Genomic DNA, 21,560 nt, shown 5'->3' with positions numbered 1-21,560 from the left:
TCATATTAGAATTAGCACAGCTTTCTTTCAGTATTTAACAATAACAAGGATTTTTACCATATTTGAGCTTTTATGAGTGTTTTAATGGCTAAACTTAACCAGATCTTACTCATACTGCACTCACCATGCCTGGCTATCATAGGAATAAACAATAGAAAAGTGTTTGCATTTAAATCATTGCTCTTTTGCAGAATCTTATGTTGTGCAGACTTGTCAAACCACCGTTCTCACTGGGGAGTGCCCTGTACGGTTAACAGCGTCGTAAATGACACACAACCTGTGTGAAACTTAAAAGAAGTGATAGTTCACAGTTAGAGCTGGCCACGGATGATAATTGCCTTATGTGGCAAAAACACTGCGTGCAGTATTCCTCCTAAGTGCTGCAGACTGAAGGCTTTAGATCGTTCACATTTACAGTCATGCAGTGAGGCGAGGGAGAAGTGGTAGAAATGACCAATTGGGCTGAGTATATCTCGGTGTGTCTGTTCGCTGAGGGGCTAGCTGTTGGCACAGAGGCAGATGAAGAATTTACTTCAAAGCAGCATTAACTCTCTGTATGTTTGGGTTTAGAGGGAGAAGATGAATGAATGAAGATGTGTAAAATGATGCAGCAGCAGTCTTACAAAATTGACAAGAAAGCTGTTTTATGTATCCAATTGCATTTTGTTCCTGCCTGCCAGCGAAGGCTCAGCTGCAGACCTCAGTGAGTGAGGCTGCAAATGTAGCTGCACATTATCTTTGGGTGTAGTTAATTCCAAATATTGAAGCATAAATTGATATACTCGTCCAATAGTCAGAATGTAGAATGTAGTCGAGTAACAGAAGATTCCTTCGCACGCATCACTGCACCTTGTGGCTCAGTTTATTCTCTCTGGTGTTCAGGTCATAGTTGGTCATCAGATCTATTTGTTGTCCTTGCAGCTGGTCAGAAATAATGATGAACGATGAAAAACTGATGAGGTCGTTTCTACCACAGTGTAATGTGGTCCAAGTGTCGGAGTGTCACTACTTTTTGTTCTGTTTTTCTCAACTTTTAATGATGAGCTGCCCACGCTCATGACACAATAACAGCTTTAATGTTTAGTTGAGTATTGATTTCTTTACACGTTTAATGATCGACAGAAGAAATGCATAAATGTGTTTAGTTTAGCCATTGAGAGATGAGCAACTACACTGCCAAAATGTTACTGACAGCCTGTAATGTTCGACATGACGTCTCCGTCCAGAGGCTTCTCTGAGCACCCTGAAACTGTGAATTTCTGAACGGACCAATATTTATAGGTGAACAATCAGCTGGCTAAAAGTTACTGCTAATCATTAACTCATCTTTGTATAGTGGAGTGAGCTCTGTGTGGACAACGAGAGATGAGCTATGACCTAAGCGATCAAAAACTGTGTATTTCTCTGCCTGCACGTGATGTACTGGTGCTAGACTTTGCCAGACTTTTAAGCAATTGGTTCTCTCTTTCTCTTAAGAGCATTAAGAGCATTGTCAGTCTGTGTGTGTGTGTGTGTGTGTGTGTGTGTGTGTGTGTGTGTGTGTGTGTGTGTGTGTGAGAGAGAGAGAGAGGGAGACAGAGAGAGAGAGGCAGAGAGAGAGAGGCAGAGAGAACAGGCCCCTGCCCCTCACACTTAAAACAGGCTCAGAGAGAGAGTGATCTCTTTCCTGGAGAATGTGTCATAGACTGATGTCTTCAGTCTCAAGTACCGACAGCAGAACCCATAGCGTCAGAGCTAATCGATACTACGGTCTTTAATTATTTAGCCTGGGGCCTGTTTAATACCAGGTCCTCTTTGTATTCACAGCACAAACATGTGTCACACCAGAGTTTATTTGGGCTGGCGCCTACCCCAGCCCAAATAAACCAACCAAACACACCAGATTTGGTGGGAACTGCACCGAAACCAACGAGTTGTGAAAGCACCGTCAGCGTGAGCCTGCTCCTTGTTGTCCCACTTACTGCGAGGAAAACATTCGAACTCACTTTACACTTTCACTTTTATTTACCCGAATGTGAGTAGAATTTGCACTCCCAAAACTGACAGAGCTCGTAGATACCCAGTTAGCCCCAGCACGCTGTGCTATTAGTAGAAATTTACAGAGTGCATAGCCTGCTGCAGACATGAAAAAGCAAATCTTGCAGAGGCATCCTGCTAATTGAGTCATCCCCGTGTTGAATTATGTATTGAGTAGAATCTAGCCCTCACCAGAGGAAGCTTTCTCTGATCAACATTACATTAAGCCGCAGTAAGGAGACTCCGTCAGAAAGTTGAACTGTCCTCAACCCTCAGCGATGTGGAGTCTAATGTGCACTAACTCACCGGGCATCTCTCCTGAGCCCGCCTGTCCGCTGGCTGAGCCTTTCTGGATTCGTGTGTTTTCTCATGTCTTTGCAGTTGCACTAAGTGTCAGCTTGCGTTGACAGCATGATGTGTGCATGTTATTGTTCCGTGAGGTTGTATTTCGGCTTGCTTTCTTTCTGAATATTTAAAGCTGCTTGGATGGTATGAGGCAAACAATTACGTACCTCCTGCACTCATCACAGCTGTCTCCCAGCCCCTGTCGTGAAACTGACCTTGCTGATACTGAGCATCCCCAGCGATGAAGCTTTCACACAGTTTACTTCCACTGACAACATTTCTTCTTAATTTCATTTTTGCTCATTTATTTAAAGGCCTCAGCACTCATTCCGTGTCTCCTTTGCCCTCCCGCATTGGTCCACAGTTACAGCCAGTAATGATATCAGAGGGGAGGTTAAAAAACTCCCTTCACTTCGACTCCCATCTTGTCCTCTATTACCCTCTGCTGATTGTTACTGTAGATGAGAGTTGTTTCTTCTCTATTACAGCTGCGTTTCCTCTGTAATGTGTGTGTGTGGCATCACAGGAAAGGTCAGCCACTGAGCTATTTCCCTGGTGAGCTAGAGTGACCCGTCTGAACTGGCAGGCAGTGTGAGTGAGTGTGTGTGTTTCTCCTCTAGGTTTGTCTGTAGTGGATGTTGCGTGTACATACGTGGATTTAATGTATTGCCAACGTTGTGGGGACATGGATGTGTTTACACAGTCGCACTGTGGGGACTCACCTTCATTATGGGGACATAAACTTTACGGTGAAAAATTAGGTTAAGCTTGGGGTAAGTCTCCATATAACTAATATAAGTGAATATAATGTGCTCAGAAAGGACGAAAGCACTACTCTGTGTGTGTGCGTGTGCGTGCGTGTGTGTGTGCGTGTGTGTGTGCGTGTATGTGTGTGTGTTCCAGTGACCTTGCTGCAGTGGACCTCAGCTCTCTGAGCAGAGCGGACAGGTCTGACTGTCCCCTGAGTTTAAATCTATGAATATCTAGAGGAAGCTGAGAGGACATTAAGCTGCACAGACAGTGACTGATGTGCTCAGAGATATTTGTGCATGTACAGATAAAAAATAAACGATTCTGTTTTTGCGTGTGTACACACGACCTGGATGTCTTTCCCTTCATCTCTTTCCACCCTCCTATGCTAAAAATGATTTCCTTACCTTTATTCTGCCTTTCCTTCATGCATCCCAACTATGCACTATTCACGCAGCACACACTCATCAGCCGTAATGCTCATGAGAACAGAACGACTAGTCATCTCTTGCCTTTACAGCAGAGCCACCAGTTGTCGCTGGCAACCATCTCCCATCACTAAAGCCGCCAGGAGAAGTAAAGTGGGTTTCACCAAGGAATTAAAAATATATAGCTGTGCAAAGCTCTCAGTGAATTTAGCATATTAATGGAGTTTTTATTAGTTGCCCTTATAGTGTATTTTCTATTTCATTATGCATAATTTACTGTAGCTAGAAAGTTTTCTTTAATAACATGAAGAATCAAGGTAGTCTGTGTGTAGAAAATGCAGAGCTGAAGCAAAACAGGGAGCTGAAGCAAACTCAGTAAAGCTTTTACTAACATAGTTTGATTTTGTATTTCAGGATCAGAAAACATTTTTAAAATGTTTCGCCTTGATGCTAAAGGAAAGATCGCCTGAGAAAAGGGCTTATTAGGCAAGATATTTTTAGTTATAACCCTTTCAAATTAAGTTGATGGTCTTTCATAAGAAGAACAATAGTTTGCAGTCCCGCTAGTGGCTCTGTAAGGCTGTATTTATAATGTATGGTATAATGTTTAGCAGGTATAATGTTTCGCGTGTTCCCCATTTTAGTTTAACATGTTAAAAGTCAGTAAAGTCTGTAGGCGTCATCTTCTGGAAACCGTGAATGTCTGTACTAAATTTCACAGCAATCCATCTAATAATCTCTGAGATATTTCAGTGTGGACCAAAGTAGCGGATCAAATAACAGACTGACAACTGAAAGTTGCTGTACATTACAGCAAACACAACATTTCTATGTATGAACATACATACATATACTGTACAGTAATACTCTACATGCAATATACTGTACGCATACATATATCCACATCCGTTTGGTGTTTAGTGTGTTAGTTTCCTGCTTTTGTTGAAGCAGCCATATCAAATTATGTGAATAGATAATAAATCTGAAAGTTCAACCCACTGAGTGAAATGCTGGGTCCCACTGTGGTTTATTCATCATTTAAAACCCACTGACTTGTACCACAATGTACGCCGGCGGTCTGTCAGCTCCAAGTTGCTCAAAAGTCTTGAAATTCTTTACTCAGGACCCCCACTGGAAAACAAAGTTTCCGGTGTAACCAGGCCACTCATGTACATTACTAATGCTCTGCCCCCTGTGCAATAACGCACATGTCTATTGAATCTCTTTAATTATTTAGTGTCAAATTAGTATGTAGCGAGGGTAGAGGCATAACAGGCACAGTAGTTATAAAACACACGAGAATCAGATGGAGCTTGTTTAATATTGATGAGTATAAACCCTTTCACTGAACTGAATCCACCGCACTTGTTTTTGGTTTCAGTTGCTTTCCCCGTGCTGCTGTGGCAGTCATGTCTGTACCAGTAAATTAAGTGAGCGCTGATGTTTGCAGGGGAGAAAATAGTGACACAACATATGGTGTAATTACGAAGGATAGTAATTAGGACACTATCTTACATCTGATGTTTGTTCACCCAGTTAAACAGCACGTGGGAACGCATTTGATTTTCCACTCAACTATGATATTTGATTTCTCTTTTTTCTGAAGCTGTTTTTGATTGTTTTTGCTTCTAGTGTTCAGGTTTCAAACAGTGGACCAAGGACACAGACTTGTTATTATTTTTTACTGATTTTTAAACGCTGATGCCTTTCATTTCTACTCAAAACAAACTGGTATCCATTTAAATACGAATCAGTGTTTTTATCTACAAATCACTGTCAGTTAAAATGAACTGTGTATGTATGCACATAAAATCAGGACCAAACCAGGTAGTTTATCTTTGGGAGATGTGCGATTTCTCCCGCAGGTCACTGACAATATGCTACCACTTTACAAAGCTCGGTGTAAAATATTTTAAAACAGCAATCCATTCCTGTAACCAGCCTTAACAGCCAACGGCAGCGGCGTTGGAAGCTGAACTCCCTGTGGTTTGTGTAAATATCAGGTTCTGCGTCTCCCTGTGCTGCCCTCTGTGCAGCGATGGGCTCACAGTGAGAACCCTGACTGTCTTCACAGCCTGAGAGCTTTTGTTCAGATGTGAGCATAGGCGTAGAAAGCTGGAACAGGTAGAGAGACAGAGAGAGAGAAGAGGATTTACATAAGCCTTGAGGTTGGCTTTGTGAAGAGGAGAGGTGCATTACAGACTTTTCCTTCCTTTTCCATTTCCAATTAATAAGGAACAAGGCCCATACTCAGAATCAGCTCAATTGGCCAAGCATGTGTACACATACAAGGAATTTGTATCAGGTTTTCATGACCAAAATCTTTCTTTAAATAACTCCGGTCATGTGTAATTTGCAGGTACTACAAAACGGAGATAACCACACTTCAGTGACTGCACTCTGGCTAGTTAAGTTAGCTGATGAGCTAGCCACACCTAGCCCTAAAGCTAATTTACCCACCTTTCCCTGTTTCTGTAATTTGGAATTGTAGCCTATATATGATGCCGTAGCTAAATCTAATCACAGTGGAGGAAAAAAATAACACTAGATAAGCTAGGTTCCTAAAAGCTAATGATCCCGTGCAAGGACTGTGGCAATGATGTTCTTTTCTTTTTGGGTTACAGCCTATATCTGTCGCACAGCTTGACTTTGTAGCCTTCAGACATTTTTCTCAACTTGACTGTCCCTGTAGTTCCTGCTTTCTACGTTTGTATGGTACAATGTCAGCTGTAGTTTATAGTATGTAGGCATGTGTGTTAACGTACCGTATATTGATAACCAATTTCTCCATGTGGGCACGGATGAGAGAAAGATGAACGAGGGAGCAGACAAAGAAAAAAAACAAACCCTAGAGAGAGAAGAATCTTTTGAGAGAGGAGGAAGTACCACAATAAGAGATGATCAGTGAGAAGAGGGGGACTGATGGCAGAGAGAGCTCTATTATCTTTCACTCTGCAGGAGAGGAAGCCTCTCGCCATCTCCTCGTGATAACCCCATCATCCCCTCTCTTCCTGTCCACCACCTCCCATCTGTTTCTTCCCCAGTTGTAATACCAATATTTGACTTTCAACCTGTGTGAGAACCCTATTTCTATTACCACGTCCCTATATTTGAAGCTTCTTTAAGTTTAAGTTCCTCACTTTTTGTCGTACTGTCGCTCATCCACCTACAGCTGTAGCCAGTGTTCAAGCGTCATCTTTTATTTCATGCACTGTGAGCAAAAAACGTAGACTCTGGTGTGCATTTTTTTATATCTGTGAAATTGCGTGTTCATTTTAAAGCACAGGCCTCTAAACACATTCCTTAAATTCCACTTTTCAGCAATTAAAGGAGAGTTAGCAGAATATTGACAAAACTGTAAACTAGAAAGAAATGTTTCGCCTACAGAGGCTGCAGGCCCTCGCTTGCTCGCTTCCTGAGTGTCGTGTCTTTCTGTCTTTCCTCTAGATGCCAAAGCCTGCCCCAGCGGCGAGTTCATGTGCGCCAACCGCAAGTGCTTGGCCACCGTGTACGTGTGCGACGGTGACGACGACTGTGGAGACGGCAGCGATGAGCTCAAGTGCGCCTCCCCTCTGACCTGCGGGCCCAACCATCTCCGCTGTAACACCTCAGAGTGTGTGCCGCTCATGTGGAGCTGCGACGGAGACCCCGACTGCTCCGACAGCTCGGACGAGGGGCCGGAGCGCTGCGGCGGCGACGGGGTCCCGTACCTGCCGAACCGCAGGGCAAACTGCACTGCGGGGGAGTTTCGCTGTGCCAACGGGGAGTGTGTGCGGCTGACCTGGAAGTGTGACGGAGATCCAGACTGCAAGGACAAGTCTGATGAGTCTGACTGCCGTGAGTTTCCCTTTGTGTTGCTTTTCTTTGCATCTCCTTGCCTTCCGCCCCTGATGCTGTACCCTCTTGTATTCTATTTTTTTGTCATGCATTCTTTATTGTAAAAAGACTATCCCTCTATTCATCTTCACAAAGGCTGTCCACTTTGCTTACATTGATGTGGGACAATGCTGCTCTGTCTGAAAGGGTTTCTCTACATGTGGAATATGTAAGTGGGCTGAAGGATATTTTCAGTACAATAGAGAATGATGCACATGTAAGCAGTGATCTCTGAGTGAGGAAGCTATAATTGCGTCTCCGTTACTTCCCTCATGCTAATTCTAAGCAGGTTTTGAGTAAGTAGTTTCACTGTAGATGTATGTGTGTAAAAGGGCACTTCTTAAAATGTGCTTATCTTTTGCACTCAGCTGTTGACATTTCTGTTGGTTCCCATCTTGTTTAAATCATATATGTTGATATAATATGCATACATGTGTCGCACAGTGTTTGGGACCGAGTTGTTTTTCCTCATTAGATTCTGCATATAATGTATCACTGATATAAATATTTTAACTAGTTGCACATAGAGTTTGTACATTTGTTATACTCATAGAAAGCTTCAGACCAGTCAAATCCATCACATTCAGAAGTTATTACACTGAAGGTCGGTTTTACTTTGCATTTTCTCTGTGTGGACGGTACGTTAAGATATTGAGACTGGAACAAATGATACTTCCTTCTTCTTCTGAGGTGTTACTTTCCATTTAGCACATTTCCACTCCGCTGGGATTCGAGGGAAGGTTTGATGTTTGTTATTTTTTTTTAAATGTGTCTGGTAAAGAATGTGTTTCTGTTGATAAACACAGTGTGAAGATGGGGCCTTGTGATAAAACAGGTTTTCCTATTAACTGGTCATGGATGGGGGAGCCCTGAAGCCCTTGTCTCACTAAGCCAGAGTGCGAAGCCCAGATAGTCCCACTATTCATTATCAAGATGTGTGGTGCACACATCAGGCCCACCTCTCACACTCTGCGGTGTCACATAAGCAGCACTTAAAAGAGATTGATGTTTTCTTAGCCAACTGGATCCCTGCATTAAGAGAGGGGCCTGGAGACGGTTCGAGGGACATCCTCGTATTTGTCCAGAGGTTACCCTGCAACGCCTTTAAGCTCCAGCTTCCCCATCTTCGCCACATTCACATACTTTAATGTCTGTGTGAGGATTGCTTTGCCATATAAATTGAATTTCGTGCCAACTTGTCAGCTGAAGACAAATGTTAATGTGATTCATCAATATATTTTTATGCATGGACAGTGTGTGCATGCATGTGTCTGTATGCAGCGCGACGTTATTGCCAATCAGATCTCTAGATTGATCTACAGACAAACAGAGTATGTTCCTGTGTGTTTGTGTGTGCACATGTGTGTCCAGGCTGCAGCGGTCTGTCTCCAGTACATTCCCTCTGTCCTGCTCATCCTGTGATAACACTAAATCATATCCCCCTCAGTCATATATATTGCTTTTTAGTGTGGTTTAGAGAGGAGTTATATGAGCATACTGGGCCCAGTTGATGAAAAGCTTGTCTGTGCTTGGGATATTAATGAAATTTGGTGTGGCTTCACGCAGCCTCCATCTTTGCGTTCCTATATTGAAAATCATTCATCACACGCCCTCAGGTTGACTTCCTCTGTCCTAGGCAGCACCTAACACAGGCTGTGAATGGAATGAAGTACAGTGCTTTATGTTATTGCACGACATTTTTGATTTCATGCGTGCTTCTCCATTTTATTTTTGAAAAACACATTCCTGGGCACGTCGTGCCTTTATTAGAGAGGAAAGAAGAGAGACTGAAAGAAGAAGAGAGAGGAATTGATCGACTGAAATGCTACTAAAGGTCTTGGGTTGGTTTTGAGCCCAGGATGTTGTGTTCCTCTTGAAGGGATTAAAGGGGATTTACAAATTTACAAGTGTGTGTTTATGTGAGTGTGTGTGTGTGCGTGTGCCTCTTACAGCCCTGTTGACGTGTCGCCCTGATGAGTTCCAGTGCGGTGACGGTTCCTGCATCCACGGCACCAAGCAGTGTAACAAGGTCCATGACTGTCCTGACCACAGCGATGAATCCGGCTGTGTCAACGGTGGGTACACCTGTCAGTGCTGTCTGCATGTCTGGATGCCAGAATTTGTCCTCCTCTCTGCCTGTTCACCTGTCTTCATCTTTTATGCAAGCGTCTGTTTGAATAAGTCTTCCTGTTTGTTCTGTCTGGTATTTACATTATATTTGATTCAGTGTGCTGCTGCCATTTGCACACGTCTGCCTGCGTGAAATACTTTAAAACAAGAGGGAGTTTGTGATAGCCAGTGATGACTTTGTGATGACATGTTTGATCTGCTAATTTAAGGCTGTATTTGTTATAGAAATAAAGGGGATTTATGATAAAAGTGTGATATTACAGTAAATGCTACAACTGCCTTTTGATGTGCTTGTCTGCTCTGTGTTTGCTGGTTTAAGACAAAGTCAAATATAAGATTTCAGAGTTGTAGCACAGTCTGAGTTCACGCTGCTCACAGCAGCAGCACAGTCGGCAAAAGTTGGCTACCTTGCTTAGAAGTTGGATACATGCACCCTGTCGCCTACAATTCCTCATCAGACAGCTCACTGTGGCTGCTCCTGCTTGATCCATTACTCCATTCAATGTTTAAAACTCATCTGCTGTCAAAAAAGACGAGCGACTGTCTTGATGAAGATTGCATTTACAGCAGCAATGAATGCATTGCATTTCATGGCTGCCTCGTTAAAAGCCACCCCGTGTGTCAACAACTGAACACTTACACTTAGCAGGAACTTACTACAGCTCTGGGAAAGAGAGTGAACATTAAAAAGGCTCATATCAGTGAGATAACATAACGCTGGAATGCATGCTGCGTCGTTTCCTGGGGATTCCTCCTGTGAAGGTTGGCTGGTAGGTAGGAATCCAGCACCACTAATGATGAAGACAACCGTATAGAGATGTAACCACAATGTGTAAATACACCAAATGGCTATTGCAGGAAAATGCAGGCCATGTAGTAGCTTCCTTTAAATAAACTTATGTGGGATTTGTCTGTGCATAAATTATTGTGAAAATAATTGCATGTAATGACCACTGATGTTATGTTGTGTCGATCCAGCCCACTGCATTTTTTTAAGCTGATTTCATTACTTCTCCCTCCTCTGACTATGATGCATAATTCACCGGAGTACTGCAAAATTATTTTGCCGGAAATTAAGCTCCAGCACTGTGAAACTGGACCAAATTAAAGTTCAGTTTTTATTACATGAGGCTTTTTTATGTGGGCTGATATGAATATCTGAGTGGGAAGTATTTTTTGGTGTCACTTGTTTCATGTGAGCCTTAATAATTTGGCGAGTCACTGGAGATATTCAGTTTGGCTTCACACACTTCTAGATGCATAAGGGTGTGAATCATTTTGCGGTAGCTTATGCAAATAGATGTTCATGATGTTGATAGTGTAGATGCTTATCATATCTGATTTTCTGTTGCAGCCACCAAATGTGAAGGACCCCTGAAGTTCCTGTGTAAGAATGGAGAGTGCATTGACAGCTCCAAGGTTTGTGACTCTGCGAAGGACTGCAAGGACCGATCAGATGAGCCAAAGAAAGAGTGCGGTAAGAGGAGTTTTTCTGCACATGCTGACTTGGTTGTAACCTTGTGTCAGCTTTCAACAAAAGCTCCTTCACCCTTGATGCAAATTAAGTTTATGACTTTTTGCCTAGTCAGCTTTTAAGTAGAAGCTTTATCGTCTTTCTCTCCCAGTAGTATGAAATGATGGGAAAGTGTGTGTGTGTCAGTGGAGTTTCTGTCCCGGCCTGCGCAATCAGGGAGCATGTGCATACGAACGTAAATGAATTCAAGCAGTTAATGTAGCATCTTAATTGTGTTTGCCATAACAAAATGCAACTACCTCCCTCCTATTACCTTGCATTTCAAAGGCTTCGGAGGCGCACTCAAATTAGCAGCAGCCTCCATTGATGAGAACTAGAGCCTGCATGTACTAATTACCATCAGACAGCAGAAGAAGGCTTCTTCTGCTCTGTGATAATCTCTCTGTTCTGCATCTCTCTTCCTGTGTTCATCTCATCACTTATTTTACTGACCACGAGTAAATGGGAGTGATGTCTGGCTTAAAGGAACAAAAGACTGTGTTTATCAGTTTCCCTCCGTGTTAAAGAGCTCACTGAGAAAGTTAATGAAATGAGAGAGTGAGGAACAGACAAACCTTCCTTAGAGGAACATGAAGTTATGAAGGGAGAAGTGACAAGCTGACAGAGTAGACTGACCTCTGCCAGGGACGGAAATTGCAAGACCGAAACAGGTATTCCAGAGAGTAATTCTCCTCCACCACCATCTCTTCCTCCCTCTCTCTCCTCATATCCCCCCCCTTTCTCCTTCAACTCAGGTCTTGTTTTCAGCTCATTAAAAGCGTGTCCACACACACCTAGCTCATCGCTCTGCTCGCTCAGCCGTTCACTCGCAAGATGTTCCCCAACCAAAACACACGCACACGCAAAAAAAACTAGACACAGAGAAACAATAATACTTCCCGCCGCTCTGAAACACACTTACACGTAGATGTTTGGTGTGATTGCCTTTGCAGCATCAGCCTTACATCAGAGGAAAATAAAGACAACACGTTTCTCTCTGCGCGCAAGCAAATGTTTTCCTTTGTTTTCCATGTCATTAGAAATAATGGCATATTACCACAGCACCAACTCATTACTCTGCACCCCATTCATTTCTTAACACTGCACCATCACTCCCAGCTTCCACTGAGAGGAACGGCTGAAAATAGGTAGTACATAATGGGTTACCATGGTGAGAGAGAGACAGAGAGATGGAGGTGGGCAAGAAAAGGAGAGACGTCATGATTGTTTGCCCATGGGAAAGGAGAAGTGACCTCTAAATCGTGGCTGTCCTTGGAAGTGGACTGCAAAAAGCTGTTGTCACACAGGGCCTCTCCGGGGGCGTACATGTTACACACCCAGCCCCCTCAAAGAAACAGGGATGAGTGAGTCCTCAAATACAGATACATCTAGGTCTTACTTCCGTCTGCAGTTAATTCTGAACAGACATGAAGGGAGTTAGCGAGAGTTACTGTGAGTGGCGGGTTGCTGTCATCCATCCAGCTGAATTAAAGATGGGAATTTAATGCCGGCGGTCGCAGCACTTGAAGCCTGCTGGCAGTTACACAAAGCAAAGAGGAACGTTTTCCCACAAACGTAACCTTCAGTCAATCTTTGGAGTGTCAGTGTTGCGCAGCGAGCAAAGCTCCTTTCCTCAAAGCTCCACAGATGAGATGAACAGGTCGTCTTGGATCCCTGCAGTCAGTGCATTGCTGGTCATGGGTCTAACTCTGTGTTGTTTAGTAAACCAGGACCACGACTCTTGCATAAATGCTCTTTGTGCATGTATGGTGTGGAACAACCTAAACAGCACAAGCCAACACCGTCTCAACACTACAGATATCAATACATTCACTCTACACTTGTTTAAAGTATCTTTACTGAGGGAAATACACTTATTTGCGTTCTTGTGAATACTTAGATTGCAAGATTGATGTCACTTTCATGGCTGTACTGTAAATATTATGCAGGAGCCAGCAGCCGGTTATCTTAGCTTAGCACAAAGACTGGAAAAAGGGGGAGACAGCAAGCCTGGCTCAGTCTAAAGGTAACAAGATCCGCCTGCCTGGATCTCGAAAGCCTCCAAATTAACATGTTAATCTCGTTTGCTCAATCTGCACAAAAATCATTGTGCAAAAGCGACATGCTGCAGTGAAGTGGAGTCGTTGCCATGAGGTTTAGCTTCCTGTGCAAACACAAAACATTTCCTAAAACAGAGTATAACATTAAAATGTATTTACTCTAATAAAATATAAAAGCAACACTTAAAGAGATACAGCATTGCATCCTTTCAAAATAAAAGTCTCTGCTAAATTTGCATAGAAATTTATTGGAATTGAATGCCAATTTTCTTTAGGGCAACACTCTATACTGGCTCAGACAGACATCGACAAAAGGAAAGCAGATGTATGTGATGTGAAAATGTGAAAGCTGAAGAATATGAAAAGGTTGATGTATTTTTGCGGTTTGTCGCTTATACGTTCAGCTATTGAAGTTTCACTCTGGAGCCAGTGACTGTGTTGGTCGTACTGTTTACAAACACACACTCCCTGCTTTCATTGACTAATGATATAAAGCTCACTGGCTATTGACAAATGTGTTACTCTAGATTGGGTTGGATGCTGTTAACAGAATTAAGCGCTGTCTCGCATTGAGGAGTGCGGTCTCTCCTGCAGTTGAACCGTCCCTCTCTTTATCGGCCCTTTCCAGTTGTTCATTGTGCAGTCATGCTCAATTGTTTGTGTAAAAGCAAAGCCTGTGCTTCATTGAATGAAGTGTTGGAGAGCATTATTTTCCGGTGATCGTAGCTTTCACTCAGTCGGCTTACCTTCTCTGGTTCGTTCACACAATAGTTTTGGGGTTTTTTCATGCAAAGTGTGCTGAAGAGCTGCTACTGTTCTGTAAGACTGCAACAGTGAAATGATACGGTAATGCTTCTCTATGTAGGTCTAATATTGATGCGCAGATCAGCACTTACGTCATCCAAATCCACATACACGCATAAATCATCCACCCGCCACCCACCTGAAACATATTCTCCGATTTAGAGACCCACACATCTACCAGCCCCTGCAGGCTGTATTGCCTTTTAAATTATGCGGCGCAGCGCCGGCTTTCCAGGTGATTTCCTTATTGTGTGTTGCACTGATGTATGAGTGTTTTCTGTAAGGATTTGCTTTAATGATTAGAGATCAAGGTTTCTTTCTGTGCCTTTAAACGTTTCCATGCACGTCGTAATGTGAATGCAGCAAATATCGAGGGACATTTAGGCAGCAAAGCTAAAAACTGTAGTAGGAAACCCAAGAGGAGACAGAATTCAAATTTGTTTCTTCAATTTTTTTCAATTCTTCAGCTGTATTGAAAACATTTGTGGTGCAAAAAAATTGACCCTTAAATTTCAGCCAGTGACTTTTGAGCCGTTCTCACTATGAAGTAAATCATAGCTGTTGTGTGCAGCACAATCAAATCTAACTGCCTCTGCCCTCTTTATTGTGAGCCAACCTTGTGCCAGCTGCTTTGACCTAGTTTTAAATGAGAGTGGTTGTGTTTTTACATCTTGTTTTTTTTCACTTCTTTCATTCTCCGGATGCTTTTACATCACTCTGCCTCTATTTAAGCAGTGTGCCTGTTTAATTTATATGTCCTCACTCTCTCCAGTGATCGAACCTTATGGGGCACCTCAGACTCCCAGTTCACAGAATTAATCCCACCTACGCACATATTTCATATCCCTGCACATGGACCCGATTCCCGGTTTAAGAGCTCACCCCGTGTGATGCTGCGTCTCTTTGATTTTTCACTTGAGAACATCTGATAATATTTCAAAAAGGATGGAAAGGAGCTGAGTATGAGAGCCAAGATAAAGTAAAGATTACGAAGATGATATCCATTTTCCTCACCTATGTGTTACACATATTTAAACACCTTTTTCAGATATCACAAGCCATTCTACTTCTCAAACACCCTTTTCACAAATATTTCACAGTAAATGCAGCTTAGCCTTTTTTCTGAGTCTGATTTTGACCTTTTCAATGACCAACTGAGCGACCATTATGTACCTCCTCTGTGATTGGCTGCATTTGACTGCTGGTGTCTTTTCTTTGTCTCCCAGGGCTGAATGAGTGTATGATCAACAATGGCGGCTGCTCCCACGTCTGCATGGACCGACCAATCGGCTTTGAGTGCCAGTGCCCCACTGGTTACCAGCTACTGGACAAAAAGACTTGTGGTGGTAAATAAAGGCACTTGAGTTAGACAGATAGATAAACAAATCAAGTGGCAGGCTGGCTGCTGATCAAGCTACTATGAGTCTGTGTGTGTGTGTGTGTGTGTGTGTGTGTGTGTGTGTGTGTGTGTGTGGTGCATTGCTTTGGGCTGATCTCAGCTCTCGAGCTGTCTGTCTTTGTTTAATGTGCCCGGCCTGCCACTCCCACAGGGAAACGAGCACAGTCACACTGCTCGCTCACACACTCACTCACACACACCCATATATACTGTGTCCTTCACACCCTTCCCCTTCCTTTTAACACTCACATTTCTATATCGCACCCAAGGAAAAAAGCCTGAGATCTGCTGGAAGGAAGCAGAACAGAGCAGTCGACAGGGGTACGCCCTGTCTGATTGTCGACTCATTAACCGCCAATGACGTCTGTCTGTGTTTGTCCAGCACGTGCAGTTACAGATGTGCATATTAACTCTTCGACTGCAGCCGTCATTCTCTGAAAATCATTTAGTTATCACAATTTAGTTATCTTGTGCAGCTCATGAGGGTGAATGATTACTGGCTGTCTCTGTCTGACTGTGTCTGCCTCTCTCTGTCTCTCAGTTGATTGATTACTTCTGTTCCGTCTCCTCCCCGCAGACATTGACGAGTGTGAGAACCCAGATGCTTGTAGCCAGATCTGCATCAACTACAAGGGGGATTTTAAGTGTGAATGCCGTGAAGGTTATGAGATGGACCCTGTTACTAAGACCTGCAAGGCAGAAGGTGAGTCAAAGTGTGTTACAGTCAACCATGCAGGGTGTGTGAGAGAATAGGAAGTCAAGGGTTTGTATTTTGAGGCTGAAAATGAGTCAAAAAATGGACATGGATTGGAACGGATGCCAGCAGGTCTGAACAATGATACTGCAATCACAATATGAGTCAAGTCTTTAGTGAGAATGGCAATTTTTGCATGTTGTTTTCATTGAAAAAAACCCTGAAAAGTGATGATATGAGTTTTGATGGCGTCTGTACCAAACAAGCATGTTCCATTATGTCTGGAGAATATGATTTGTAGGCTGGGGCATCTCTGTAGCACCACAGTGGTTCGTTTCTAATGGTATGTTGTGACACATTTTACCGTTATCAAAAAATTGCAGCTCCTGCAATTTGGATATTGCACTAGGCCATATTGTAAGTGATAATATTTTGAATAACTGTTCATCCCTACCAGAGATAGAGATCATGTTCCTGCATTAGAGGGTAAAAAACATGTTTTGTTGGTTTCATTTGTATGCAGTTTATGACCTATATAGTTGCTACTTAAAACCAGTTTTGCATTGCAAAGAAAAATGTTCCCCCACTGAAAGTTTAAAAAGCTGCGTTGTAGTCTTGATAACAAGATATTCGTTCAGATATTGCAATGCCTCATTAATGCAACCCTTCACTCTCAGCTTTTGTACCACACTGTCAAACCCTCCTCATTTCATAATCACTAACATCTTTCTTTCGGTTCTTATCATTGCTCTGCACTTGCCTGACATAATTGCTAAATCACAGAAAAAAAAGCACTCAAGTATCAGCAAAGCAGCCACACACAGTTTCTCCCAGGCCAAATCTGTCCTCCACTGTCCCGTCCCATTAGACAGTTTGAGTGACAGACTGATATGTTCCACCATGCTGAACACTTATAATTAGGTATAGCAACTCTTCAGGGGTACCTGGCTGAGACACAGAGGAGGCTAATTACAACAAATTTAATCTGGTCTCCTGTTAGGCTTGTTGACAACAGTGGATAGACTAGTGAAGAACAAAGTGAACTGCTAAGAGGCCAATTAATTTTCTTTGACCTCCAACTATGGCCAAGAGCTATTAGCAAGAGGATTACAGAGAGAGGCCACTGTATATGTTTGCACTTCATTTCCCCCAAAATGTGCATTATTTAATTGGCAAGAGACAGTGAGTCAAATGAAATGTGGTGACTTGGTCCCTGTGGCTATCAAATGTTCCGATTTCATTTCCCTCAATTAAACTGAGCTCATATCAAAGCTTGGCAATCATGTGTGTGTTTGTGTGTGTGTGTGTGTGTTTGCATTTGTACACACTGTATATGTGTTTGGATTGTATCTGCCCCCTGCCTCTGTCTCCACTTGTGTATTTCTCTGTGCATCACTGCCCAGTGTGTTTGCTATCAGTTCATCATGGCCAGGAGAGAACTCTGTGTCTGGCCATGTGTCAAAAGCAGCCAAAGCAGAATCTCAGTGAATGCAGCAGTTCCACCACTTGGTTTTGAGGCAATGAAAACCACCATCGCTGTGACAGCCCATAAAACCAGCGGGGGACCATTTTCCTCTTTAGAGGGGTTGGAAATGTTGTCATTGTAATGGCCAGTTTTTGAGAACACTAAGTCCTGAACAGCACTGTCGTCATTCAGACTTTGGGCCGGGAGAGGAAGGAAAGGGAAGAAAGAAGGAACGTGGAGGAGTTCAATACTACAATGAGTCTATGACACAGACTGTCAAAGGGAAATCTGAGGCAAGCATGCCATTAATGAGAGAATATCATACCTGCCTCTAGAGATAACGCTGCAGCTGCCATCCTTTTACCATGCAGTGTCAGAAAAAAAGGCTCAATATAGATGTTACCAGACAAAGGTGGGCTGTAGTTGCTAGCCAGAGTGATAAAACCTTCCCTGCAGGCACACACTGTTAGTGTATCTGTCACCCACTTGGCTCTTTCCTGCCAGAATTATAAGCAACTTAAAGACATGATGATATAAAAGCACCTGTTCAGCTTTTGGTCTAATTAAAATGCATCGTGGGTGACCTTATCACAAGTGGACAGCTCTAAAAATAGGTGTGAATGCACCCAAAATGACACAAGGACACACAAGGCACTCGGTGCTAATAGATATGTGTGCTAATACCACACCATAACTCCAAGTGCTTCCATCTATGATGGCGTTATGTTGCGTCATCATGTCAGTGTTTTGTTTCCAGCTTTGTCTTTCTCATTTTGTGTTTTTTTGTGTATAGTTTTTTTTATCTAGTATGCAAATATTCACTGCAGTCCCCTTCCATTGCTCTGTGGCTGAAAGCAAATGTGTGTTTTTAGCCATGCTAGCGGCATAGCTCTGGGGAAAGCCAGTGTTGATCGATTTGATGGATTGCCATTAAATTTGTACAGACATTCATGCTTTCCCGGGGATGAGTTTTTATGATTTTTGTTGATACTTTGACCATGAGGCTAACATTTGTGGGTTTTTAAATAAAGCGTTTCAACAACTGGATGAATTGAATATTGGATGAATTGCACACACTTTCTCACACATTCATGCCCCCCTCAGGATAAATTGACCTCACTGGTGATTGGTGATCACTTCTAGTCGAGCACCATCATGAAGTCAAAATGACTTAACACTTGTGCAATTAATCTGCCTCGGCCGATCATGGCGAACTTAGGCCTGCTTAGCATAAGCATGTTAGCATCATCCTTGCAAACATGTTGGCATGCTGATGTTAGCATTTAGCTCAAAGCACTGCTGTACCTAAGTACAGCCTCACAGAGCTGCTAGCATGGCTGTAGACTCGGCCAGTTGTGGTCACAGTTTTCCTTCTGATAAAATCAAATGGGATTGCGGAATGGAAAATCTAATCACAAGTGATCACATTAAGATGCATTCGGCTGCCAGGTGAGACCTGCAAAGTGTAGCTGCCCCTATAGCAGAGACAGTGCAGGCATGAAAATATACTGTTAACATTATTCTGTGGGTTCAGCTTTAATGCTGTTGCGGTTGTGTGTCGCAGGACCTCAGTAACTGATCCTTATTGTTTTGGGGTTAGGTGGCAAAGGCAAAGGCAGGGAATCTGTCTGCTTCACCTTCGCCAAGGAAATGACTGCATTGTTTGTCTTTTACTGTGTGCATGCTCATTTATGTTCATATAATTATATGGCCTGTGTGAAAGTTGACAGTTTGCTGTTCAAATAGGAGCTGAATGCTAAGGTACGTCTGATCTATATTTGCAAGGAGAAGATAATAAGGAGCGTACAACTTAATGATGCACACAGACGCGCTGATCAATACAGCAACTATTCAGCAGTTTTTAATGAAGGATTATTGTCCCTATACTGTTGTAAGAGGAGGATATTGAGCTGTATCACGCCAGCTTTGTCATGTTATTTAGTGTATCTGTGGTAAAAGATGGCATTTAGAGTATTGACTTCTGTGCCACAAATGTGCAGCGGTGCTTTAAGCTGCACTGCTTTTTGACTCTGTGGTGAAGCCTCAGTGTTATTACTGTAGAGGAATGACAACATCATTCCCTGACACGCGGCATCTCAAATCATGGTCAACCATCGTGAGTGCAGCACAAAAAGCTGAAAAGCTTTTTGATGCTGTGCTGAAAAACACTCTCTCGGGCTTCTGGGCATCCTCTTTTATTGTGTCCTTCCTCTGCAGCAGAATGATGCTCGATGTTTTTTAAGGTTTAATTATTGACAGACATGCAGGAACAGCCATCTTTTCTTGTTTCTAATCAAGTCTAAATCAAGACCATGTTAACTCCACTGGCTAAAGGTTAGACTAATTATATTATACTGTACTTTGAATTTGAATCATATAAGTGATGCTGTGTATAGAGGATTTGTGGCCGTATCTAAACACATCACAAATCCACGTGCCAATAATTTATCCACTGTACTAACAATCTATGGTCCTGCTTCAGCCTCTTTTCTAAATTGCTGTAATTCTTAGCTGGCTAAACTTACCCACACTTAGGCAGTGAGGTCTGCACAAGAGCAGGCCATTAACTGTTCTCCGCTTTGTGTGCAGGGAAGAGCCCTTACTTGCTGTTCACCAACCGGCACGAGATCCGACGCATCGACCCGGTGAAGAGGGACTACAGCCAGGTGGTGTCCACCCAGAAGAACGCTGTGGCTCTGGACCTGGACGTGGCCAACAACCGTGTCTTCTGGTGTGATCGCTTTCACCGGAAAATCTACAGGTGAACCAAGAGCAGTCAACTTAGTTTAGAGCAGAGACCTGAGTTATGATTACTAATCCAATTTTATTTCAGAAACATTGTCACAAATCAGGAGCACAATCTTGGACTTGAAAACTAAACCTGATTCCTTAGCTTTTTTGTGTGTTTTTGCTGTTAACTTTTTTAAATTCTCAACATTTACTCAAGGTACCCTGTGGAGTTTTTTTTTATAAACAGACACAGTTTTGTTTATGTGTGTATCCTTTAGGCCAAATAAATGTGTTAAATGTATTTGTTTCCTCATAAAACATTCTTCATTTTCAGAAGAATTTGAAACCTACATCGTTTACATCCATGTTCGCTAGCCATCAGTCTTCTTCTCATGTGCCTTTGTTTCGTGCCACATTGCTGCCACAACTGTTGTTCAGTGGAATAACATAAAGCCACTGACAGATCACTGTATTATTTCACTCATGTGTGCATGGGCGTCATTGTGTGTGTGCACAACATACTAACAAAATGGGCGCTCACTCTTAAAAACGTTGCTGTGTAGTGCTAATAGTAGCCCAAAGGCTACCACAGGGTCCCTTTGATTCAGATCACAAACCTGATCTTAGACTAAAAGCCTGAGTTTAGGTCAGAGACTGAGGCTACATATAGAAACCGAGGCCCCACTATACAGGAGATGTCTTATTTTACTGTAACAAAGCTTGAGTTTGGGAATACACCTGATGTTAGGTTGGACTCCACAGTATGCTTTTGGTCAGAATTCGTTTCAACAGCACTTCCTGTGGTAAGAGTCTATAACCCAGAAGATTTTGAGATGCAGTTACCAGATGTTGTTCATAACAGCATGAACCATAAATGTTTCACACCCTTAGGCTGCTAATCCGTGTTCACAGTCTTGTATGTTTAACTCTGTCGAAATGGCTGCAATTGAAATGACTTTTGAATTCATGTAAGTTTGTATATATAAAGATGCACTCATCTTAGCTGGGTAGATAACTTTTACGAACATTACTGATGTATCTGTGGTTTTCCAACGATGAAGCGCTGGAACATTTCAGCTGTTTTTTACAGTTTAAACAACACACTGAATGTGACGGTACAAACTCTTGACATACCAAATCTTACACCGTTGCACCCTGACATGATTCCCCGGCACTTGATGTACTGAGCATCAATCTGCTCTTTTGATGTTTTTGAAATTCAATCATCTGACTTGATAGCTCTGGCCTGCTATTATTTTAGATTAATTCCATCCTTCCCATTGTTATCCCAGCGACGTTTTCTCCCCAGAGTGTATTCTAATTGGAGCACAGTGTTCTCTTTAGAAAATG

At 42.7% G+C, this 21,560-nt stretch overlaps 1 protein-coding gene across 1 annotated transcript in view; it reads left to right on the top strand.

Moving 5' to 3' along the window:
* LOC121614425 (low-density lipoprotein receptor-related protein 8-like) overlaps positions 1-21,560 on the top strand; it is a 73,826-nt gene that overhangs the window by 37,293 nt on the left and 14,973 nt on the right. Inside the window, exons 5-10 of the mRNA XM_041948272.1 lie at positions 6,987-7,376; positions 9,368-9,490; positions 10,900-11,022; positions 15,149-15,268; positions 15,899-16,024; positions 20,070-20,241. Coding sequence (XP_041804206.1) covers positions 6,987-7,376; positions 9,368-9,490; positions 10,900-11,022; positions 15,149-15,268; positions 15,899-16,024; positions 20,070-20,241 — 1,054 coding nt within the window. The remainder of the gene's footprint in view (positions 1-6,986; positions 7,377-9,367; positions 9,491-10,899; positions 11,023-15,148; positions 15,269-15,898; positions 16,025-20,069; positions 20,242-21,560) is intronic.

Source organism: Chelmon rostratus, chromosome 12, assembly GCF_017976325.1.
Source record: "Chelmon rostratus isolate fCheRos1 chromosome 12, fCheRos1.pri, whole genome shotgun sequence".
Classification (NCBI taxonomy): Eukaryota; Metazoa; Chordata; class Actinopteri; order Chaetodontiformes; family Chaetodontidae; genus Chelmon; species Chelmon rostratus.
Note: the sequence above shows the minus strand (reverse complement) of the source record. Positions and strands in the feature narration are given on the sequence as shown.